Here is a 16,800-nt window from a genome sequence, read left to right as displayed (position 1 = left end):
CTGAACAAATTGTTCTGATAAAAATCATTAGAGAACTGAAAAAAGCCAATTGGGAAAAAAAATATATTTTGTATTTTTTTAAATAAATTCTATAGCTTTTTGTTTTTAAAGAATAACGCTACAAGTGAAGAAAGGCAGAACATTGAATGGATTTAAGAGCAGTTTGCTTGAGAACTCAATGTTACTCTAATGTTCAGTGAACACTGAACTAAGAATTTCTTTCCACTTGCAGAATCAGCTAATGTCGTCTGAGCGACTGGAAACGAGACAATAATTATAACTGTTCCAGTGGATAGACTTGCACGGGAAAAGAGGACAAAAATAGTTCTGATGAAAAATCAATGTACCTGTTTTGATGAAAAAGCTTTCTGTTCTGATTAGTAACGGTTAGCTGCCTGACAAATGGGAGTTTTATCAGTTTAACTGTTATCACAGTGGTCAGATCCAAATGTAAATCAGCAAATAACATTTCAGAGTTTCACAGATCAGATGAAATGCTTCAAACTAGCTAAATGTCATGATCAAAATGTGGGTAAATAATGTGATATGCTGAAAGTGTGCAAGTTTAAAAGCTTAATAGTTTCTCTGTTTCACAAGTCTCAGTGGACACTAATCTATCTTCTCTTTAGACTATAGTTGCATGCAATATGATTGGTCTTTGCTGCTCGATAACTCCAGGTAACGGGCTGTCTAATAGAGAAGTCACAGTCTGCTTATCTTCCAGCTGCAACACTCACTTTTAATGAGCTTTACCTAATTTCCTGCTTTTTTATGTGCTATCCCATTTAACCTCTGCAAGCCCTTTTCAAACACTATATTTCCTGTTCAGCTCCAATTCAACATTAGAGCTAATTCTAGCATCCTTTCTCCCTGGAAGAGAGAAGTTTAAATGATGTTGGATACTTTGGTCATTTTGTCAGTGATAAATCAAATTGATTTAAGTTGTGTGCAAAAAATTCATACAAGAAAAACGTTTAATTGTTCATGTCAGACCCAGACCTTCTGCTCAGGATTCGAAGTCACAATGTTCTCAAACTGGCTGTGTGAGTTATTCAGCTATAGTATTGACTTAAACAGTGTGAATAGTCTTTATCCTCCATTCGGTCCAAAATAAAATTATTTCATGGGGTGAACAGCAGAAAGGCAAACGTGTGGCCTGAGTGCAATTGATGGCTGATTTCTCATTAAAATCTCCATATTTCTTTGGTGTATATCTGAAATCCAGTTATAGCAGTCAAAGAGCAGAGCAGTTTTGTTTAACTGGGGTTTCGGGGTGGTTGTTAGGGTGTTTTTTGTGGTTGAGATGGCATTGCTAGACAGGTTCTTCTGGGTGGATGCTGGGTTATTATGTTAGATGTTTATTAGGTGCTTGTTGCTGGGGTGTTCAGGGTGCTTACTAGGGAGATGTTAGAGTGTTGCTATGAAGTTACTAGGGCATTCTGAATGGTTGCTTGGCAGTTGCTAGGGCATTGCTTTGTAGTTACTTGGACATTTTCAGTATGTTCTGGGTGGTTACCAGGGTGTTGCTATGCAACTGCTAGAAAGTTCTGGGTGGTTGCTATGGTGTTCTAAATGGGAGCTAGGCTGTTGCTAGGGTGTCCTGGGTGGTTGCTAGGTAGTTGCAGAAGGATAGATTCTTTTAAATCTTGCAAGTTTTAAAAATATCCCAACATACATTTTTTGACGTGCTATTATGTTAAAGAGATTGCCACACTGAATAACAGGGTGCAAAATTTCACAGTTTCCTTGAAACTGGAAATGTGAATTTTGTCTTTTGTCTACCTTTACGTTGTTTTTCAAAAAAAAAAAAAAAAAATCTGAACAGCTGCAGCTCTGACATCATAAAACAGCATTACATGTGTGAGGCTGGATTCAGCACTGTCTTTTATGTCATGTCCTCAGTGCTCTGAACTGTCATGATAACAACCACAAAAACAACTCTCAGTTCAAAGAACTGGAATAACATGAAACTTTAAAATGAAACGTATTTACTGAAAACAGAAGATTACGACTGTAATAATATTCAAAACTCCATATAGATCGGTAAGAAGGAGGCGGGAACCGGCGGACAATCAAAACATTTTAATAATCAAAAATAAACAAAACAGCGCGTCAGCCCCTCACGGCGACTGACACGCACAAATAAAAGCCAAAACATAAAATATGTCCCAGGCCTGGTCCTCTCTCGTCCTTCACTATAGTCGCTCCAGTTTTATATCCTTCCATCTCCTACGTGGGACTCGATACTGGCGGTGGGGCGCAGGTGCAGCTCATCTCCAATCACTACACCTGGCCTCACTCCTCGTTCCCACGCCTCTCGGCCCCCGCCCCACTTGCCACAACGACATTTACTGAATGTAAGTCTTAAAGGTTCTTAAATGTTTTACTTAAAAATAGATCAGTAGTAGTCATTGTAAATATGTAGCAAAACATGCCCTGCTTGTTTCATATTAAGTGTATAGAGGATGATGTGCTCCTCCAGGGCCTTTTCAGTTGGAGGACTGTTAAAAAATGTTGCTATGAGGTATATCTCAGGTATGTCTCCATTTTTGTGAGGCCTAATCATGCATTAAAGAGGAGGTGAAAGGTGTAATTATTAATTGAACAGCTCAAGTCTAAGTTTGTCTTCTCTCTGGAAGAGTAATTTGAAGTGATGAGTTTGTGGCGTAGAGGATCTCTGCTTCTGTCGTTCATATGACATCCATTCTCGATTCAACTGACACTGACCAGAACAACATTTGACACTTGACACAATTTCAGTAGAGTACATTTGGCTTCATGTAAAGTTCAGCTGCTTGAAAACTAATAAACTTTCTGGCAAAATGTCTAATTTGAGGAATTTTCCTGATTCATTTAACAAGATTTTTCATTAAATTTAGTTGTTGTAGTTTGTTTGTTTTACCTTTGAATCCACTTCATAGTGTTTATGTAATATTTGTACCAGTTTGCAAGTCTAAGATCAAATGCAGTGTACAGGGTTATTTGTGGTCATGCAGTCTGACTGAAAGATGCAATGTCAAATTTAGTATTTGTAAGGGGGAAAGAAATTACAACCATGCACAAGTATATTTCACATTGTTGGGAGAAGCAGAGGCAGCAATTTATGTAATAGATAGCATGGGATTTTGCAGACCACTGCAGAAACATAAAACTTACTGTTAATATAAACTCTTTCTTCTCCCAGTTTCTCATCCTTTCACTCTTGACTGTGATATATCTGAAATAGCCGAGCTGTTTGATGAAGGATACCGCAAACTATTGCACTGAACATTACTTATGTTACCGCACCATCCCCTGGTCACACTTAGGCATTACAGGTCCTCTCTTCATAATATAATATAATATATAATATAAAATAAAACAATATAATATAATATAAAGTGCTTGTAATGTAGTGCTGAGTACAGCAGAGACGTGTACAGATCTCTGTGGTTTTACATGACCACTCTCTTCAGACACAGGGAGGGCATTTTGAGACTTGTTCATAAATTGCACAGATATAGCCATCATTGTTTCCTGTGCTGTTTTTTGTTTAGCCACAGTGCTTCTTTTAGACATATAATTTGAACAGAGCTTTCATTATATAGTAAACTGCTAACTGCTTTTATAGACTACATGTGTTGTGAAGAGAAACTCATTTGCAAATTCTGCCATTAACACAGCTTGGCTCTGTTGATATATGGCATATGTTTTACAACAACAACAACAATGATGATGATGATATACAGTATAGGCCTATATCTCTGCCCTGCTTTGCACAACATTACAAGCACGCATTTCATATTAAGATGAGCCTGTCTTATAAATTGTAGAGAATATATATTTTGTTTTAAAATATATGCTAAAGTATAAAATGGAGCGCATACAGAAATGTATAATTCATTTAAGGGATTATTAGTCTATGTGCTCCAGAATATTTTTGTCGGAAATAGCCGCATGTTTGTTATCGCTAATTCAAATTAAATTCAAAATGTTTGACATAAAGAGAACAATACACTGGCCTCACATAGTCCACTATCCATAAAATAAGCGTTATTCATCTGAACAGTTTTTATATGTTGTCACCTGTAAATTCCACCTAAAGTGCATTATTTATTCCATAGCACATTATAGTACAGATAACTTTTTGTCACATACGCGCTTCCGTTCTGCTGCATTCGAAGGACGTTTGAGGGGTTGCCATCGGTGACGCGTCCCTACGCAACCAAACCCCGCCCTGGCTCTTGCATCTCCGCTCTCATTAGTGCATTTAATCCAGGCCTTCGGAAACTCGTAAAATGATTGGTCGAACCAGCTGTCAGTCTCCCACAAAAATCTATTTACAGTAGGTTGTGAGCGGATCAAGTGTACCCGGTCAGATTAAAGCTGGTTCTCACGCTAACTAAAAGCCTTTCGAGGTGGATTTTGTGTAGTTTACAAGCTGTTTTGTCCAATACATATTAGTTATTCCTCGACGGAACGTATTAATTCGTCTGTATTCATCTGCTGAAGCTGAAGATCGAGGGAAAAGATGTCTTCGGATGAAGACAGAGCGAAGGAGATTCTGAAAGGGTTTAAACTGTATCCTTAACTGATGATGGGACAGATTAGCCTGCTAACTACAAACCTCAAACTCACAGAACTTTGCATCTTTATTCAGGTGTAGATCTGGATTGATTGATTGATAAAGTAATTAATTAAACGGTTATGAAACCAGGACTTTAGTATGAATTGATGCTGTATGAGATGCTGGTTACAGTTAGCAGGACAAAGTGGGAGGTGAACTAGTTTCATATTATGTTATGCTTTTTAGGTTATTATGATCAAAACTTGATTTCAGTTTCAACAATATCCATCTATAAATCCAAATGCTTTGTATTTCAACAAACAAACTACAGGGTATTTTTGTGTCTGTGGTGGCAGACTGTCAGTAAACTCATTTTTGATGTATTAACACTTTTAAACATCCAGTTGAGTTTTTAAACTGGTTTTCTTAAGTTTTTGCTGTATATATGAAAAGTTTATTTGCTATGTAACGTAAGTGTGTGAACAAATAGATGGTGTAATTTCTCTAATCCAGATTAAGTCTGTGTTATTCTATAAATTGTATACATATGCATGTTTTAATGTGCATACATGGATTAATGAGTTACTGGCATATGAATTGTAATTGACTAGTGCAGTTAAGTATATTGACGGAAGTCATTTCAAAGCAGTTTGGTGGTGCTTATTAGATTCTAGACACTTTCATGTAAAATTCCCACTAAGTTTTACATTTATCTGAGCATATCAGCATCAGTAACTAACTGTGGGATGTTGTTCTTTCCTTCAGATGAAAGTTTGGCTAATGTTCACATGGGCTTCAGGATACTATGGGACTATCAGGCATCTGATTCTTGGGTTCAGGTACATTAGACAGGTGAAATCTCCTCACACAGTTTGTGCCTGCCATCACGATTATGTAACATTGGCTAGTGTTTCTATAATAGGCTCTGTAAATCTGACAAGAATAATCACACTAGCACCAGAACCCTTTGATGGGGTGGAAAATGGTCAAGTCTGGAACATTTGGATTGCCTTGTAAGTCCTGATGTACATTGTTTTACAAATATTTCTTCAGGTAGACATGGGTCTACCCTGTGTGACCTTCTCTGGGAAAGCAAGGGTTTGTCTTACAGGCTGTTAATTCTTAAATCCTTGATTTAAAAAGGACAGGGATTTGCTGCCTTATGCTCCTCACATCCAACTTCTTTAAAGGCAAAGCTGTGGAAAATGATTAAAACTTACTGTATGTAAATGTTTGTCTTGTAATGAAAGGTTTGTGAATGATGGTGTTGAAAATCTGTAAGGAAATATTTAAGGTTTACACTATTGTTCAAAATGTTTGGGGTCATGAAGTTATTGTTGTTATTATTATTATTATTATTATAATTTTATTATTATTAAATAAGTTAATCATTTTATTCAGCAAAGATACAAATTACAAAGCAAAGTATTACATTTCTCAAAACTGACAGTATAAATGTTAAAAAAGAAATATTTTGAACTCAAAGTTTATCAAAGAATCCCAAAGAAATGTATTTTGCTTTCTACAAAAAAATATATTTATTTATTAAGCAGTATATTAGAAAGATCTCTGAAGGATCCTGTGATACTGAAGACTGGAGTAATGGCTGCTCAAAATTCAGCTTTGCCATCACAGAAATAAATGTATTTATAATAATATTTCACAACATTACTGTTTTTACTATATTTTTGTTTAAATAAATGCAGCCTTGTTGAGCAGAAGATACATCTTTCAAAATGAATGGTGGTCTATGGTAGTCAGAGTGTATGGATAAAACATTGAGGTTTTGTTTTAGGTAGAATATTGAAACTTTGTACTGTAGTTGTTCAGAGTAAACAGAAGCATGGGCTGATATGCCATAGATATCACTTACTATTTAGAAACAGGCTTTTATGCATAATGTCTGTTATTGCATTGGCCCTGAACATAATTTCAGAGCCTCAGGTTTTTTTTCACTAAATTTGTGTCATCTTAGTATAGCACAGCTCTTTATAGCAGCATGAATCTGGTACAATGTAGTTACGCAGCACAAATGGATTTTCAAAGGCTGGTCAGTGCAATTTTATCTGCAGGCTTTATCTTATTTGGCCTGTGTATTTATTTTTATTTTTTAATCCCAGTGTGCCCCAGAGGTTACTACTGTGTGCACAGCACCATACCCTTGAGTGACTAAAACAAAAAACAAAACAAAAAACACTTAAATGACGAAAAAGACAGATATTGTATTGTGTGCCAAACTATGTTTGCTAGAAGCATAAAAGATTTTGAAGGTGTGTGAATTTTGTGTGCTTGCCATGTCTTTCAAAGCTAGTTTTCTGTTCCTCTTCCAGGAATACAGTACTGTGTGTGTATTTTTTGGTAAATCGTTAAAACTAACATAGGCTTTACCTCCAGCCTTTTAAATAAGGCAAAATGTGATGCGTTAGATTTTTTTATTATTATTATTATTAGTAGTAGTATTAAACTACACAGTTACTGTAGTTCTTTTGCACCAGTAACAACAGACTTGAAATGGCAACAGTATGCAACAATGGATGACTTTTAAAACTGAATGTGGCTTCCGTGAAAACATTGGCGCCAAAGGGACTAATTACCTCGACAGTGTTTGTGAGTTAAAGGGGCTCTCCCCTGCGACTCTCTCTGTGTGCCCAGCAGGTGAGATCCCACAGACATCTGTCACCGATAATCTCAAATGCAGTCGCCTGGTTCATCAGATACGGAGCCTGAAACTTTAAGGGAGTAGTTACTCATTTTTAGGATCACCCTAAATAGTATCTAGTATCACAGGATATCATGAAGCATATAAAATTGATTGGAAATAAGTCTGGAATTTGCTTAATTGATGTTTAAGCAGATTAATATGAGTGGGAAACATCTAAAATGTAGTTGTTTTTGTAGTGTATACATTGTGCATGAAGATAAGGGATCTGTTCAGCAAAGTTAACATTGAATAATTTAATTCGGTTCAGTTTGGTCATTTTGTAAAAGGGGGGAAAAATTATGTATATATATTGACTGAGAATGATCCTGGGTCATGCTTCTGGTTATTTGTGTCTTGGGATTCATTTAAAGTATTTTAATGCTTCAGAATAGTTCCATATAAAACTGAGTTTCAATGAGAGAAGAACTAAATAATAAATAATAATATACAATTAAAATAATACATTTATATAATTTATATAATTTATATAAAATAAATCATCTTATTATGGCTACAGTGTCCGTGATATTTACTTTTTTGATGAAGGACTTTTATGATGAGCCCTTTTATTCCTACAGTAACTATTTAGGGATTTGCATCTGTTAAGGAGCATTTATGTGTCACTATTAATGCCTGAGAGGTAGATTAGGATTAGTGATACATGTAGCACACTTATGTAGCCCTGACTGAGGTCTCGTAGGTTGGTAACTAGGGCCTGTGCTGTGCACCTGTAAGGACACTTGCAGTCTTGTGTAAGTGTGCTTTAGCAGCCTGAAAGGCTCATACAGGTGGTCTGAAGATGAAGAGGTCAGATGTCATTGACAGAGTACAGGACACTGTCACAAACCATTCTTTAGCAGACAGATCAGGCTGTTTTTAGACTTCAAAAGTGGTCTGTTTCCGTTAGCTTTGCTGGTTATGTTTGCATTTGTGATTTATAACAAATTGCTGCTCAGTGTAATAATTATAAACTCTCAAATTTAAACATCATTTCGAGGAATAGTTCACCCATCACGTGTTTTGAAAAATACTACCTTTATGTTCCGTGGAACATAAAAAGAACGAGCAAGATATTTAGTGAATTTAAACTTAAAGTGTGTTCCTCACACAAATCTATTATATGTCTTCAGAAGATATTGGAATACAGTGCAAATGTCTTATGGACTGCTTTTATAATGCTTGTTTGTTCTTTTTGGAGTTTGATGGCTGCTGAAAATCTCTTTTAGTGAAAAAGTTATTTAGGTTTGAAATGACTTGAGGTAATTGATGATGTTTATGTGAACTGTTACCTGAGGCTCAATGAGCCTAACACAAAACTCCAATTATTGATTTGGAAAAGTATTATCTTCTGTCGACATTGTTTGAGCTTATCGTCTTGTCAAATGTCATTTCCTGGAAAGTTGGCCCTGATTTCAGAAGCTATTTTCATTGTCAGTCTGTTCAGCATGCCTTAACTTGTCTTCAGAAACTGGATGAATCTTAGAGATGCAGAGACAGGGAAGGTTCTCTGGCAGGGAAATGAAGATCTCTCCCTTCCTGGGGTAGAACATGAAGGTTTGTGGTTCTCAGCATTACCTTGCATTAAAGATTTAAACTATTGACTCGATTAAGCTACGCCTAGTCTTCTCTTATGTCCACTACCTCACTGCTTCTTTTAGTGATGTCAGTGAGAGGTCAAGATCAGTCTTGAGTTTTGAATTTAGTACAGAATGTGCCATGCCTGGTAACTAACAGATCTGTTTTGGTTTACCAGCCCGGGTTCCAAAGAAGATCTTGAAATGTAAAGCTGTCTCCAGAGAGCTGAATTTCTCTTCCATAGAAAAACTGGAAAAATTCCGACTGGAGCAGAAAGTTTTCTTTAAAGGCCAGTGCCTAGAAGGTTGTTCTAATTATTTCATGCACATTTCACTTTTGTGATAAGAAATAGCAATGATGATGGAAGCAAAATTAGAGCTCCCTTTTATAAAATGTTTGGTTGTGAAATATCTTTAAAATGATTTAAAACAGAGATGTTTTCTCGAGCAAGGAGCTCCATACAAGGACATTATCAATTTTAAATCCATTTATCCATTTGAAATCCTATTAGAACTGAATGTCGTAAGAATGTATTTGTAAAAATGATTAGTACACCACATTTATTACTTAAGTAAATTTGGACAAAGACATCAACACTGAATACTAACCATACATTCTCATATTAGCTACAGAGGTTTTAAAAAAATAAAAATTTTAACTAAGCTAAAAATTTGTCAAATATAAACGTGATCATAATTGAATAGCATCAGTTCATTACATCCACAGGTACAGGTAACTTGTGAAACATTTGAACATTTATACATATATACTATGCCTAATATTAAATGTGTGTGCACAAACAATGCTCTTTGAGACACGATTAACTATATAACTTGTAAAAAGACATTTGAAAGCTTGTTGGTGAATATGTTTTCATCTTATTAGCTTGGCATAGATAAAGTGTGTAAGGATTATTTAAATCACAAAATGCTTACACATGTATTTTTTTTCAGAGTGGTTTTTTGAGTTTGGCTTTGTGATTCCTAATTCTACGAACACATGGCAGTCTTTGATAGAAGCTGCACCTGAGTCACAGATGATGCCTGCAAATGTCTTAACGTAAGATCTTCTCCTTTCTACCTATTAGATATCCATAAAAGCTGGATTAATCATGGATCAAATTTCTTCTCTTGTAGTGGTAATGTTGTTATAGAGACCAAGTTTTATGATGACGACGTTCATGTCAGCACATCCCGGGTACGACTCTTCTACGTCTGAGACGGAGACATTTTTTTTTTTTACTGTCACTTCAGAGGATGGACCCATCACATTAGACACTCTGCGTACTGAGTATTTCTTCTGAGGTGCTTTTAAGGGAACATTTCAGTAAAAACCAGTTTCAACAAACAAATGGTCACACCAGTTTTATGGCAGATAATGACTTGTACATATGAGCTATGATGCTCATTACAACCTGGTTGTGTAAATTACCTGTTTGTATATTTTTCTTCTTCTGTAATTCAATCCTGCAATGTACACTGCTTCCTTATCAACTGTTTTTAAAATGTTTTCTCCCAGTCTGTGTGGTTATTCATGGTCTTTTTTTAGTCAAACTGTAAGATAGGCTTTGTTTTAAAATACATGATGTAATAATGGATTAAAATATTAATATTAATATTTTGTCTCTTGCATTTCTCCCTTAAATATTTTTCAGCAGAATGAGTTGATTTCATATTTGTTATTTTTGGCCAATGTTTATGTCACACGTTGCATTTACAGAAATATTGCAGCTTTTACATGACATAAAATAAGTGGACCAATAACAAATCAAAAAAAGCACAGAGGTTTAAAAACTGCGTATTCGACCTATGTATTAATCTCATTGAATGGGCACATATCTTTCTTCAGTTAAAATCTCTTAATGGTTTTCCCATCAAATTTGTTTTAATTTTAATATAGTCTACAGTTCTAATCTATAGTTTATAGTTCGACGGTTTAATTTTAATATATAGTCTTGGATATGACCTAGCGTATAATGACTATAAAGACTGGGCGTTCTCAATATAGTAATGTCCAAAACGTGGAAATAACAGAGTCCTAGGACTTTGGTACTACATTACCCAGAAGATTCTTCCGGTTGCAGCGGAAGTTGTTCGTGACGACCTTGGGAAGCTGCTGCAAGCATGGCGAATAAAGAGCCTAACGTGAGTATCTTAATTCTTAAGAAATGTTATTTGTTACATTAGAATTAAAAAATGCTTATTAATGAGCAGTCATAATCAGTTTGGCAACAGAAATTGCAATATAAAAAGAATGTTACACAACGCATGATTTGTAACCCTGATCTGCTCTCATAGACTTAAGTACATTTTACGATAAAACGTGCTGTCAGACCCCTCAACAGAGAGCTAAACAAAATTTTGACGTTTTAGTAGGAATTGAAACATTATTAATAATTTGTGAATAGCATGCTTTGCCCTTGAATACCTGTACTGTCCTCATACCAGGTGTCCTGACATTTTATCCTAGTGTCCAAACTGGGTTTGCTGCGCATGCACACATTAATATCGCGTCCTTTTTCTCACGCTGAACAACACTATTTAATGTATCTGCATTACTGTAAGGGTAGGTTTAGGGTTGGGGTAGGTGTAGACTTTAATAAAACACAATCTAATAGGTCGGAAAATTTATTTATTGTTGGTTTCCTGAAGCTGTATCCCTTCTAGCTACAACCGCAAATATAATCCGAATCAGACTGAGCTTTATTCCCAGGTTATGTTTACACATACGAGGAATTTGTTTTCATGACAGAAGCTATAACACATAATTACTGTATTTGATTGCTGTAAGGGTATGTTTAGGTTTGTGGTAGGTGTAGAAGTTAATAAATCATAAGTTTACAGGTAGAATTTTTCGTTGTCGAATTGTACTACCTAATGTTTTTATGGGAGGTAGAAAAATCTGAGAACACAGTCTGCTCTTAAAGCTTGTGTGGCCTTTGATGTTAAATACCACCTGTAACACATTCTTGTAACGTAAGGTCTAACATTAGTTCTAACATTAGTGTGATACATCTGTAGACTCAAATAAAATTTAATGTTTTTCATAAAATGTTGCCTAATTTGTTTATCACAGTACCTGCTCTAGCATGATCTGTATCAGAATGTCAGCGAATAACGTCATTTCCCAGACAGTGGTTATTATTAACACATGAACAGGGCAACTGTAAAGATTATACTATTGATGTAATGGTCATATTGTAGGTGTAATTTCCACTAAAAGTGAAAATGTTCATTTTGTAATCTCGCAGAGGTTGCTCCAGAACCTGAGGGATCTCGCTGGACGCATGTCCTCTGGCTCAAAGGGTGCTGGACTCGGACTGAAGTTATTATTTGGAGCTGGGGCACTCGCTTATGGAGTCAAAGAGGCCACATATACAGGTAAATGCAGTATTACATAAAAAAAAAAAAAAAAAAAGTATTAGAAGTAGAGCTCCGATGTTTAGTGCAAGGAACTATTCAGGGCACTACTATTCAGCTTGGGATCAAGATTTAGTTTTTGAAAGAAATTCATACTTTTATTCAGCAAGGATGCATTAAATCAATTAAAAGTGATGGTTAAGACATTTACAATGTTACAAAAGATTTATTTTAAATAAATGCTGTTCTTTTGTAATTTATCAAAGAATCTGGAAAAAAAAAGTCATGGTTTTAATCATATATTTAGCTGCACAACTTTTTTTTAACTTTAATTAGAATAAAAATAAATTATTATTTAATTATAATAATACCGGCTGCTAAAATTCAGCTTTGCCTTTACAGGAATAAATTACATAAAAAGATAAAATATTTTAAATTGTAATAATGCCTCTCAATATCCCTGTTTTTTTTTTTTTTTTTTTTTTTTGATCCTGTAAATGCAGCCTTGGTGAGCATTAGAGATTTCTGGATAAAATATTTTTGAATGTTAAACTTTTGAACGGTGGTGTATCTGTGCGATACACTTTTGAAATTAATATTAAACAAAGAGGACTGGTAATGTCATCACTCACACTAATTTTCTTGTCTTTAGTGGAGGGTGGTCAGCGAGCAATTGTCTTTAATAGAATTGGAGGGATGCAGATGGACACAGTGCTCTCTGAGGGTCTTCACTTCAGGTCATTTTTAATGACTTGTTGAAGTCTTCTATACTTGTTCTGTGTGAAAGCATGTTTAATCTCACCATAATAAAAAAAGAAATGCTGTAACTTTAATAAAATTAAACTAAAAAATGAAACCAACATTGTTCTTCTAGGATACCATGGTTTCAGTATCCAATCATATATGACATCAGAGCCAAACCAAGAAAAATAGCATCCTTAACAGGAAGCAAAGGTAACTTTCTGAATTCTATTTCATTGTCATGATCATGCTTTGTTTACTTCCATTTCGACATAGTCCTAATTTGTTAACATTGATTATAGTTCATTTAAATCTGTAAGTCTTTAGTTGTCCTTTTCTCACATGGAGATGTAATGTGCTCAGACCTGCAGATGGTGAACATCGGATTGCGTGTGCTGTCACGACCTGTGGCTTCCAACCTTCCTGTCTTATACCAACAGCTGGGGAAGGACTACGATGAGCGTGTGCTGCCATCCATTGTAAATGAAGTTCTGAAGAGTGTGGTTGCCAAATTTAATGCGTCCCAACTAATTACGCAAAGAGCCCAGGTTTGTATTTTCTCACAATCTGTTACTCCGTTTTAAAAGTCTTCCACATATTCTTCAATTGAACCTAATTTCCAGGATTCCATGTTCAAAGGAAGAAAATCTCCAAATGACATTGTCAAAATGATTACTTACAGGTCTCTCTACTCATCCGACGGGAGCTCTTTGAACGTGCTAAGGACTTCAACATCATTCTCGATGATGTGGCTATCACTGAGTTGAGCTTCAGCAAGGAGTACACAGCAGCTGTGGAGGCCAAACAAGTTGGTAAGTAAAATTAGGTTCTTGTGTGTTGCAGAATAACATATGTGCACTTTATAACTAATAAAACGTGCTTATGGTCTTCCAGCCCAGCAGGAGGCGCAAAGAGCTTACTTCTATGTGGAGAAAGCAAAACAGGAACAGAGGCATAAAATCATTCAAGCTGAAGGAGAGGCCCAGGCGGCCAAAATGGTATGATCCTCTTATCTAAAATGATTTACTTTTGCCACTCGCAGGTCTAAAATTCATGAGTATTTTAATTATTATGTTATATTATTGTATTGTATTCCAGTATTATTTTATGATAGAAATATTATTCATGTGTCTTTTTTAGAAAAATATTCTGAGAGATGTTTTTTTGGTTTGGTCTGATCTAATTCACAGTTAGGGGAGGCCGTCACAAAGAACCCTGGATATCTTAAACTCAGAAGAATCAGAGCAGCGCAGAGCATTGCCAAAACGGTACTTGGTGTCATAATTCACTCCGTTTTATTTGTTTGTCACTTTTATTGAGTTTTCCTGATGTAAACGGTACACTTTGGAAAAAGGTGTGTTTTTCAGCCATGTAAATATTTGATGTTCACTAGCAGTTCTGCCAAGGTTCAGCTGGTCTTGGATGGCTTTTTAAATTTATTTTTTGGCTTAACATTTAATCAAGTCTTTTTGGAAAAAGCTGAATGTTTTTATGACCTTTCTAAAAGCCCTGACCAGATGAAGGTTGTTTTCCAGGTGGCGGCTTCACAGAACAAGGTTTACCTGAGTGCAGATAGTTTGGTTCTGAATCTACAGGACGACTCTTTTAACAAGTAAGAACCGTATCATTTTATACCTTAAAAATTTCATGACTTCTCAAAAAGAGAAGTCTGGCTTAATTACATTGTGTAAAAATATAGTTGATGTTGACGCAATCTTCTTTTTGCATTGCAGTTTGTCCCTCGGAAAGAAGTAACCCATTCAGAAGGCAATCTAATTCTCAAAAGTCCTATTACAAGTAACTGTATGTGTGTCCATTGAGAGGGCATTTTCTGATTGAATCACAAATTCATATGTCAGTCTGGGGAAGACTCATTAAATATCTAATGGTGTAGTGTCCCGGTTCGTCAATAAAATTTGGCTCCAGGATTTGCTGTTTATCAAGACATTGCAGATTTGTTTTCATTTTCAGCACAATAAATGAAGGCAACTACGTACAACTGTACCAGATCATTTTCAACATTGTTGTAACAGGAAACTTGTCTTTATATTCTAAATTAGATGAGCTCAATGTTGGCTGGGAAAAAAATATATCCATCCATTTGCTTAAGAATGATTTAGGTAATTCCTGAAAAATAACCCAAACAGTTGTATGTGTGCCTCAAAGTGACAGCTAATAAAAACTTTACTATTTCAAATCAGATGAAGTTCAGAAAGGCTACATGTTTGGCAGGTGCTTTGTTGCTGTTTGGATTAACCTGGAATATTATTCTTGTCTAGTTCTTGCTTGCATTGGCACAATGTGAACAATTCTTTGAATGTCATTTTAGTTTTTTTGCCTTCACAGTTGCTGGATCTCTTAAGAACAGCTGAAATATGTCTTTAAGTAGTTTGTCTAAGACACATCTATAATTAGATTGAGCTATAAAATACATACATTGTACACATTTAAAAATTGATATCGCTAAGATTAATTCATTCAATTTGGCTTAAAAGAAAAATAAAATGCAGGTGCCAACACAGTTTTCAGTAGGTAATATCAGAAAGGAATCAAGACAAAAACAACATAAAAGCAGCAACACCGTGGCCGGATGGAAATTGTTGCTACACTGTGGAGGTGTGTTTGATGATTACATATTAAAGTGCCTATAAATAAGGTTCCAGGTGTTCAGATGATCTGTATGATTTCTCCAGAAGAATATAGCCTGGATCTGTGTCGTGAATTATTGGGTGAATGCACATAGTGTGAAACATTTAAGACCTTATTTAGCGGGACGCAGTAGGATGAGGATGTCCACGTACAGTTTTGTTCAAAATAATAGCAGTACAATGTGACTAACCAGAATAATCAATCAAGGTTTTTAGTATATTTTTTATTGCTACGTGGCAAACAAGTTACCAGTAGGTTCAGTAGATTCTCAGAAAACAAACAAGACCCAGCATTCATGATATGCACGCTCTTAAGGCTGTGCAATTGGGCAATTAGTTGAAAGGGGTGTGTTCAAAAAAATAGCAGTGTCTACCTTTGACTGTACAAACTCAAAACTATTTTGTACAAACATTTTTTTTTCTGGGATTTAGCAATCCTGTGAATCACTAAACTAATATTTAGTTGTATGACCACAGTTTTTTAAAACTGCTTGACATCTGTGTGGCATGGAGTCAACCAACTTGTGGCACCTCTCAGCTGTTATTCCACTCCATGATTCTTTAACAACATTCCAAAATTCATTCACATTTCTTGGTTTTGCTTCAGAAACAGCATTTTTTATATCACCCCACAAGTTCTCAATTGGATTAAGGTCTGGAGATTGGGCTGGCCACTCCATAACATTAATTTTGTTGGTTTGGAACCAAGACTTTGCCCATTTACTAGTGTGTTTTGGGTCATTGTCTTGTTGAAACAACCATTTCAAGGGCATGTCCTCTTCAGCATAGGGCAACATGACCTCTTCAAGTATTTTAACATATGCAAACTGATCCATGATCCCTGGTATGCGATAAATAGGCCCAACACCATAGTAGGAGAAACATGCCCATATCATGATGCTTGCACCTCCATGCTTCACTGTCTTCACTGTGTACTGTGGCTTGAATTCAGAGTTTGGGGGTCGTCTCACAAACTGCCTGTGGCCCTTGGACCCAAAAAGAACAATTTTACTCTCATCAGTCCACAAAATGTTCCTCCATTTCTCTTTAGGCCAGTTGATGTGTTCTTTGGCAAATTGTAACCTCTTCTGCACATGCCTTTTTTTTAACAGAGGGACTTTGCGGGGGATTCTTGAAAATAGATTAGCTTCACACAGACGTCTTCTAACTGTCACAGTACTTACAGGTAACTCCAGACTGTCTTTGATCATCCTGGAGGTGATCATTGGC

The 16,800-nt window shown here is 35.8% G+C and overlaps 2 protein-coding genes across 2 annotated transcripts; both read left to right on the top strand.

The window, feature by feature from the left end:
* Positions 1–4,308: 4,308 nt before the first annotated feature.
* On the top strand, positions 4,309–10,437 carry LOC113050585 (retinal rod rhodopsin-sensitive cGMP 3',5'-cyclic phosphodiesterase subunit delta-like). Its single transcript, XM_026213714.1, has 5 exons — positions 4,309–4,560; positions 8,713–8,801; positions 9,001–9,126; positions 9,776–9,881; positions 9,959–10,437. Exons 1-5 carry the CDS (start codon positions 4,511–4,513, stop codon positions 10,038–10,040), a joined length of 453 nt encoding a protein of 150 aa, XP_026069499.1. The 5' UTR covers positions 4,309–4,510; the 3' UTR covers positions 10,041–10,437.
* Positions 10,438–10,860: 423 nt separating this feature from the next.
* On the top strand, positions 10,861–15,124 carry LOC113050584 (prohibitin-2). Its single transcript, XM_026213713.1, has 10 exons — positions 10,861–10,966; positions 12,073–12,202; positions 12,834–12,918; positions 13,056–13,135; positions 13,286–13,470; positions 13,605–13,734; positions 13,817–13,920; positions 14,113–14,190; positions 14,458–14,534; positions 14,656–15,124. The coding sequence occupies exons 1-10, from the start codon at positions 10,946–10,948 to the stop codon at positions 14,675–14,677; spliced, it is 912 nt and encodes a 303-aa protein (XP_026069498.1). The 5' UTR covers positions 10,861–10,945; the 3' UTR covers positions 14,678–15,124.
* The last annotated feature ends 1,676 nt before the right edge of the window (positions 15,125–16,800 follow it).

The sequence above is a fragment of the Carassius auratus genome, chromosome 31 (genome assembly GCF_003368295.1).
Source record: "Carassius auratus strain Wakin chromosome 31, ASM336829v1, whole genome shotgun sequence".
Taxonomy (NCBI): Eukaryota; Metazoa; Chordata; class Actinopteri; order Cypriniformes; family Cyprinidae; genus Carassius; species Carassius auratus.
The sequence above is the reverse complement of the archived record's forward strand: the minus strand, read 5'-3'. Positions and strand labels throughout refer to the sequence as shown.

Bases quoted from the DNA above. Each gene is read 5' to 3' on its own strand.
- LOC113050584 (XM_026213713.1), top strand. From the start codon at position 10,946: ATGGCGAATAAAGAGCCTAAC. The intron at 13,136-13,285 runs GTAACTTTCTGA...TAATGTGCTCAG, and splicing joins ATCCTTAACAGGAAGCAAAG to ACCTGCAGATGGTGAACATC. The intron at 13,735-13,816 runs GTAAGTAAAATT...ATGGTCTTCCAG, and splicing joins TGTGGAGGCCAAACAAGTTG to CCCAGCAGGAGGCGCAAAGA.
- LOC113050585 (XM_026213714.1), top strand. From the start codon at position 4,511: ATGTCTTCGGATGAAGACAGAGCGAAGGAGATTCTGAAAGGGTTTAAA. The intron at 8,802-9,000 runs GTTTGTGGTTCT...TTGGTTTACCAG, and splicing joins TCCTGGGGTAGAACATGAAG to CCCGGGTTCCAAAGAAGATC. The intron at 9,882-9,958 runs GTAAGATCTTCT...CTTCTCTTGTAG, and splicing joins ATGCCTGCAAATGTCTTAAC to TGGTAATGTTGTTATAGAGA.